At 53.7% G+C, this 7,457-nt stretch overlaps 1 protein-coding gene across 1 annotated transcript; it reads left to right on the plus strand.

The window, feature by feature from the left end:
* Nucleotides 1–1,832: 1,832 nt before the first annotated feature.
* Nucleotides 1,833–5,363, plus strand: FZD2 (frizzled class receptor 2). Its single transcript, XM_036092708.2, has one exon. It carries the CDS (start codon nt 2,161–2,163, stop codon nt 3,856–3,858), a length of 1,698 nt encoding a protein of 565 aa, XP_035948601.1. The 5' UTR covers nt 1,833–2,160; the 3' UTR covers nt 3,859–5,363.
* Nucleotides 5,364–7,457: the final 2,094 nt, after the last annotated feature.

The following is a 7,457-nucleotide window of genomic DNA, read 5'->3' on the forward strand; positions in this document are numbered from 1 at the left end:
TTCGGCGTGAACTGGAAATGGAATGGAGAGCAAAAAGCGCATCCCCCTGATTTGAAGGAAAATATTCTTCCTAAAGTAGTGAAAAGGCAACTTCTCCAGGATACAATAAGGAACATTTTCATATTGTAAAGAACTTGAAAACCTGTTTATCATTCAATCCAGGAAAAAAAAAATTCGAATCCTGTCAAACCTGGATCTGTTGTATGTACCTACTTAGAATTTTTTTTTCTTCTGCCTATTCCTTTCTTCTTTCTTTCTCTCAAATTTCTTTTGTTGTTGTTTCTGTTTGGTTTGTAAAGCAACCCTTTTCTAGATTGGAGCAGGAAACAGCTCACCAGGCTGGGATGACTTGGTTTGTACTGAGAAGCAAAAGGGTTTTCAAAACTCAATTTTCTTTTTTCTTTTTAAGTACCCTCCCCCTTCCCTTGGAAGAGACGGTAGAAATAATTGATCCATCATCCAGTATCAGGCCCTGGAGATTTATATGCAAATCCCTCCTATCCTTACCGCCCCCCCCCCCAAACCCCTTCCCAAATTTAAAATCCTAGGAGGGGAAAATAAGAAGGCCCTTCTAAACTAGTAGGAACCCTTCAGGCCGCCACCACCCATCCCCAACCAGGTGAGGGATGGGGGGAGGGGTGGGTAATCCACCACAACCCCCCAGCCTCTCCCTCGCCACACACTCCACCTCTTTCTGGTGTGGAATCACTTAAGGTTTGGGTAAAGCTCCCCTCTCTCTCCCAGGAGACAGTATCTGGAAGCTTTTAGGGGGCGGAGGCAGAGGTGGGGAGAGAGGAGGAAAATGCCCCCAAACGGCCTAAGAGAGTCATCTCTTCACTCAAAACTGCCCGTCACCCCCACCCCCCACCATTAACTTTCGATTAAGACCTCCTCGTTATGGCAACTAAACTTTACTTTGCATAATTAAGATTTGCCTCGGAAGAAGGGGGAGGGAGAAGCCGCAGCTCCGGGCCATTCTCCTTCACCTCTCCCCCTTCCACCCCCGCCCCAACCCTCCAGCTCTGGGCCTCTAAGTTCCTGAGTTTTCTCACTTTGAGGTGCCACCGAACACAAAGAACCATAATGGGCTCCTTTGTGCTCGCTACGGGGCAATTACGCCCCGGAGTCCAGGCCCCTTTAAGAGTCTCTTAAAGAGACAGGCTCTCATTTTTCAGAGGGTTATTTAAGGGTGTGTTTAAGGGGGAGGGGCGAGGCAAACTCCTAGGGGTCTACGTACTGGGTGAGGTGAAACTTTTGTCTGGACTCCTTGAGAAGGAGCTGGAGAAAAGTCTTTGTGAGCCGCTCGTTTTTAAGTCTTTCTCTCTCTTAAACATTTTCTCAAACTTGAGGTTTTTCACTTGATTTGAAAAACTGGACTGGAATAGGTGGGGTTCTAGGAGCAGGGGCGGAGGCAAGGATTTAAAGAGGCCCTACCCGGGAGAGCGCCTTAGCCCCCCAGAAGAAGAGTGATCCAGGGCTGAGTGGCTTGGGTCTGCCGCAGTTCTGGGGAATGTGTGTCTCCGGATCTCGCCGCCACGACTCCGGAGAAATCCCGTGCTGGGCAAACAGCCCTTAATATAATAATAGCTTGTCTCTTTAAAAAGCAAAAGGGGGGGGGAAGTTTTGTTGGCATCTGGTTTCTGATCTCATTATGTTGTGGTCGACCAATCCAGCCCTCGGGGCTGGTCCTGGGGTTTAAATCTGATTGGCCGAGAGTACATTTTGGGATGGTGCTTAGAGCTCGACGGGGCGGTTTCAAGGATCCCTTTTTTGGGGGGCTGAGAGGAGGGCGGGGCCGCCGGCGGGGGCCCCCTTGAAACCGACTAATTGGGATCGGAGAGGCCGAGGTGAGGGCTGGAGGAACGCACAAAGGAGTCGCTGGGCGGAGAAGGGAGGGGAGAGGCGAGAGGAGGAGGAAGAAGAGGAGAGAGGGCAAGCCGCGCGCGGTGTCTCGGGCGGCTCAGTCGGACCGCGGCGAGCTAGCCGGCAGGCGCGCCGCCCCCCTCCCCCGCCCGGCCTCCCCAACTCTGCGGCCGCCAGCAAACTTTGCAAAGAGGCGCGGGAGGCGGCGGCGAGGCGGCGGCGGGGAAGGCGCGCGGTCTCGGGCCTGGGGGCGGGGGCGGGGGGCGCCCGGGAGCCGAGTGGGGGGCGGCGGCCAGCATGCGGCCCCGCAGCGCCCTGCCCCGCCTGCTGCTGCCGCTGCTGCTGCTGCCCGCCGCCGGGCCGGCCCAGTTCCACGGGGAGAAGGGCATCTCCATCCCAGACCACGGCTTCTGCCAGCCCATCTCCATCCCTCTGTGTACGGACATCGCCTACAACCAGACCATCATGCCCAACCTTCTGGGCCACACGAACCAGGAGGACGCGGGCCTGGAGGTGCACCAGTTCTACCCGTTGGTGAAGGTGCAGTGCTCCCCCGAGCTGCGCTTCTTCTTGTGCTCCATGTACGCACCCGTGTGCACCGTGCTGGAGCAGGCCATCCCGCCGTGCCGCTCCATCTGCGAGCGCGCGCGCCAGGGCTGCGAGGCGCTCATGAACAAGTTCGGCTTCCAGTGGCCCGAGCGCCTGCGCTGCGAGCACTTTCCGCGCCACGGCGCCGAGCAGATCTGCGTGGGCCAGAACCACTCTGAGGACGGCACGCCCGCGCTGCTCACCACCGCGCCTCCGCCGGGCCTGCAGCCGGGGGCCGGGGGCACCCCGGGCGGCCCGGGCGGCGGCGGCTCTCCCCCGCGCTACGCCACGCTGGAGCACCCGTTCCACTGCCCGCGCGTCCTCAAGGTGCCGTCCTATCTCAGCTACAAGTTCCTGGGCGAGCGCGACTGCGCGGCGCCCTGCGAGCCCGCGCGGCCCGACGGCTCCATGTTCTTCTCGCAGGAGGAGACGCGTTTCGCGCGCCTCTGGATCCTCACCTGGTCCGTGCTGTGCTGCGCCTCCACCTTCTTCACCGTCACGACGTACCTGGTAGACATGCAGCGCTTCCGCTACCCGGAGCGACCCATCATCTTTCTGTCCGGCTGCTACACTATGGTTTCGGTGGCCTACATCGCGGGCTTCGTGCTCCAGGAGCGCGTCGTGTGCAACGAGCGCTTTTCGGAGGACGGCTACCGCACGGTAGTGCAGGGCACCAAGAAGGAGGGCTGCACCATCCTCTTCATGATGCTCTACTTCTTCAGCATGGCCAGTTCCATCTGGTGGGTCATCCTGTCGCTCACTTGGTTCCTGGCGGCGGGCATGAAGTGGGGCCACGAGGCCATCGAGGCCAACTCGCAGTACTTCCACCTGGCCGCGTGGGCCGTGCCGGCCGTCAAGACCATCACGATCCTGGCCATGGGCCAGATTGACGGCGACCTGCTGAGCGGCGTGTGCTTCGTGGGCCTCAACAGCCTGGACCCGCTGCGGGGCTTCGTGCTGGCGCCGCTCTTCGTGTACTTGTTCATAGGCACGTCCTTCCTCCTGGCCGGTTTCGTGTCCCTCTTTCGCATCCGTACCATCATGAAGCACGACGGCACCAAGACGGAGAAGCTGGAGCGGCTGATGGTGCGCATCGGCGTCTTCTCGGTGCTCTACACCGTGCCCGCGACCATCGTCATCGCCTGCTACTTCTACGAGCAGGCCTTCCGAGAGCACTGGGAGCGCTCGTGGGTGAGCCAGCACTGCAAGAGCCTGGCCATCCCGTGCCCGGCGCACTACACGCCGCGCATGTCGCCCGACTTCACCGTCTACATGATCAAATACCTCATGACGCTCATCGTGGGCATCACGTCGGGCTTCTGGATCTGGTCCGGCAAGACGTTGCACTCGTGGAGAAAGTTCTACACCCGTCTCACCAACAGCCGGCACGGCGAGACCACCGTGTGAGGGGCTGCCCCAGCGCCGCGTCCCCGGGGCGGTCCCCAGCACGGGGCTTGCCTCTGCGGGGGGTGGGGGGAGGCCTCCTACAGACTCCTTATTTTATTTTTTTAAATAAAGAACAATCGAAACCATTTCTCTTTTAGGTTGCTTTTTAAAGAGAACTCTGTTCAACACCCCCATCAGGTTTGTAATTAAAACTGTAAATAGCCTTGTAAATTTAATTATATATTTTCTATTTAAACGAAAAACGGAAAAAAAAGGGGGGGGGAGCGGCAAGGGGCACCGGGTCTGAGGAATGAGAGGAGGAGGCGTTGAGGGGGGTCCTCTCCTTTCTCCATTGCCCTTTTCAAACACCATCGCCTACTTTGGTTCGAAGTTTTTGGTGTTTTGGCAGGCCTGGGCTTCCTGGAAGAGGTGTTTGCTGTGAGGAGTTGGAAGTTGGTTACATTCAACTCCCAAAGCCAAATTTGTGAGCCTTCTCACTGACGCTGGGCCTGTGGAAGCTGTTGGGTATTTTTGAACAAGACTTGGATTCTTCTTGTTTTATTCCCTTTCTCTCCCCACATGTCCTGTCTACTTCACTCGATCTTTGGAGCACTCCCAAAAGAGAAGACGTGGGGGGGGGGGGACCTAACCCAGCGAGTGAGATGGGGTGCGGAATGGCCTACTCCCCACTGGCCTACTCTCCTGCAGGCTGGAAGATCTTTCTTCTCTTTGACTTTTCTTCTTTTCAGCTTGCTGCCTTAAGCGCTTGGAGTGGGCAGAAAGTGCTTTGTAGTGCTTTGTGAGTACCTTGAGTACCAATCCCGACTGTCTCCATTTTTAGGGGGAGCATTAGCTCGCAAATGTTGGGGTTTGGAGATGCCCGTGCGTCTCTCTCCTTCCCCGGTAGTTGGCTCCCTGCCGCTCCCCGCCCCCAGTCCCCCCAACCTAATATCTTCTCTGGCATTCAGATTAGAAGTTTGTAGGTTGGTTCGTGTGTTACGTGTAGGTTTTTGTTGTTGGGGTTTCCTCCCCCCCAAAAAAAGCAATAAAAATGGGTTGGGTTGGAGGGAGGGGACCGATGGGCTGGTGGGATTTTTAGTTTTCCTTTGACAAAAGACTGGTTTCTTTTCAAACTTGTCCAGAAAGAAAAGAAAAAAAAGTGGGTATCTTTGCTTTGGAAGAAGGCTCTGGGCAGGCTCTTTGTGACTGTGTGTGTGGGGGTGTTTACATGACATTCTATATCACAAGATTGATAGAATGTTTATAACAGATGTTTCTTATCTTCCCCCTAAGCCCCCCAAAATAAAAGGCAAGACTTTTCTTAAAGTGTCTTTAACAATGGTATGAGAATTGCAGTTTCCAATACACATCATTGCCCTCAACTATTCGGAATATTTTAGAATTTTAATTCCAAAGGATTGATTTGAAGATCGAGGGGTAGAGTGGAACCAGTGTGGCACAGAACTCGGTTTTTCACCGTCTCCTGTTTCTTGATAATAGTGCAAATTAAAAGCTAATAATCATAATAAAGTGCATTTAATTATCTTCTAGAGATCTAGCCCTTTAATTGTATTTAACAGGGTTGTAACATTTTATTAGTTTAACCAAACCACACCCCCTCTTTCCCTCTCCCCTGACCTACTTGGTTGGGGGTGGGGTGGAGAAGAGGTTCCCTGCCCCAGACCTTGCTTTTTTTTAGCTAAAAAATGGGGGAAATGGTGCCTTATCACCCTTTGTTGGCAGTCTTTGGGACAAGGGAGAAAGTAAGTTAGAACCCCTACTTCGATATGTTTGTGTGTGTTAGTTTATGTTGGGGGAGGGGACCTGGAAATGTTTGGTGGTAATTGAAGTCGTATGTGGGGCTTTGTTTGGAATTGTATGAAGCCTGGGGATTTCAGCAGAGCCCCCTTCCCAAAATATATAACCTTCCCCCAAATGATTTGTGCGGGTGGTCAACATTATAAGTTAAAACTAGCTTTTTCTCAAATGATGATGTGTGTGAAGTCCCAATATGAGATAATAACAACTATCAAAGAAGCAGGCAGGGGAGTCACTCCCCTGTAGCTCCATTTGTTGCAAAATTCTAAAGGAACCCCATCAGTTCTGGAGGAAAGAGTTAAATTACAAACTGAGTGCCTCTCCGGGAAAGAATGGTGAAAGCCTGAGAAGGGCGGGGGTTCCAGTGGTGGAGATGGAGCCCGGTGGGAAGAGGAGAGCTAGCTGGTCTCTGTTGAAGATTTGGGGAAGACCCTCCCTGCACCCCTCCTGCCTCTAAGCCCCCAGGAGCCCATCTTTGCCTGCTTTGGGTACATTTGTCAGTGGACCCTCACGCTGATAGCAGGAGCACATGGTAGACTAACAACAATGATCTTTCCTTTCCTTCCCTGAGTGGGGGTGAGAGGGAGGGAATTTTGGTAAAGATTGTTCTTCCTTCTTAACCCCCCTCCCTGAAGGTCGCCTGCCAATGGAGGGGAAGAGGGCCCAAGAAAACGGAAAAAATAGGTTTTATGGGGGGGGGGACAGGATAAATGATAATTGCCTCTTTTGGAAAGGACAGTTCTAGATGCCCTCCCCTTCCCCAATGGGGGGCCCAAGGGCTAATTACCTTATAGAAAGTAGTGGGGGACCTCCTGCCTACCTGTTCTCACTGCTTTAATGAACCAGCTCTCAGAGGAAGGGAAGTGTTAGCCCAAAGTGCAGGGAATTTAGGAAAGACCATGCCTGGAGCAGAGACCCAGAGGCAAACTACCTGAGCTCTGCCACACCTGGAGAGGGGTCTCCACTCCCTTGTTTGGAAAACCCAGTTAAACACCCAGGCTTGGAGGTCTGCTTTTGCAGATTTCTGGGTCACCCTATGCGTAGTCTTCCCTCTGGAAGAGTGAGGCTTTGGTGGAGGGTAAAGGGCCCAAAGGTAAGGTCTTTCACCTGAGGCCAGTCTCCAACACAGCTGCTTTCTACCTGTTCTCCCATCCTCCCCCCATACCGCAAAGGAGCAGCTGGTTCTCTAGGTTCTAGGCTCCGGTCATTTTTTTCTCCAGACTCCTCCCTCCTCCCTTGATCAGACTTTGGCTTTTCCACCCCGCTCCCAACTCCCCTCCTGAAAATGGTTCCATTAGTTACAGACTCTGTCCTTTAAGAACCAGAAGAGGACACTCAAGTTTTCCACGACAAAATTCTTCTGAACGTCCCCAAAGAGTGAGGATCACCAGGATCTGGAGATGGTGACTTCTGTATTCTAAGGTGTTGGAGCCCTAGATCTGGGCTGGATTCTGGAAGTGGAGAGATGCTGTCCCAGGGTGCCATGGGGCCCACGTCTGGGGAAGCCGAGCCCAGATTCTGCCACATCTGAGGCATCGTGCCTTTGATCATCTACGTGCTCACTGTAGCACAGTCCCTTCCTTCCCTAGACTCACCCTCCTTTCCTCAAGATGGATTTTAAACTGGGGCCACTGACCCATCTGAGAACCTGAAAAATCTTTGGAGCTTGTCCTAGGAGAAAATGGCCAGACTCTCCTGAACACACAATTTTGCGTGTAACTTTCAGGGGTTGATGAATTCTCTGTCTGTGCCCACTGCCCCATCCCCAAGCTAGCTTTCCAATTCCTGGTTTAGACATTTCC

This window comes from Halichoerus grypus, chromosome 2 (genome assembly GCF_964656455.1).
Source record: "Halichoerus grypus chromosome 2, mHalGry1.hap1.1, whole genome shotgun sequence".
Classification (NCBI taxonomy): domain Eukaryota; kingdom Metazoa; phylum Chordata; class Mammalia; order Carnivora; family Phocidae; genus Halichoerus; species Halichoerus grypus.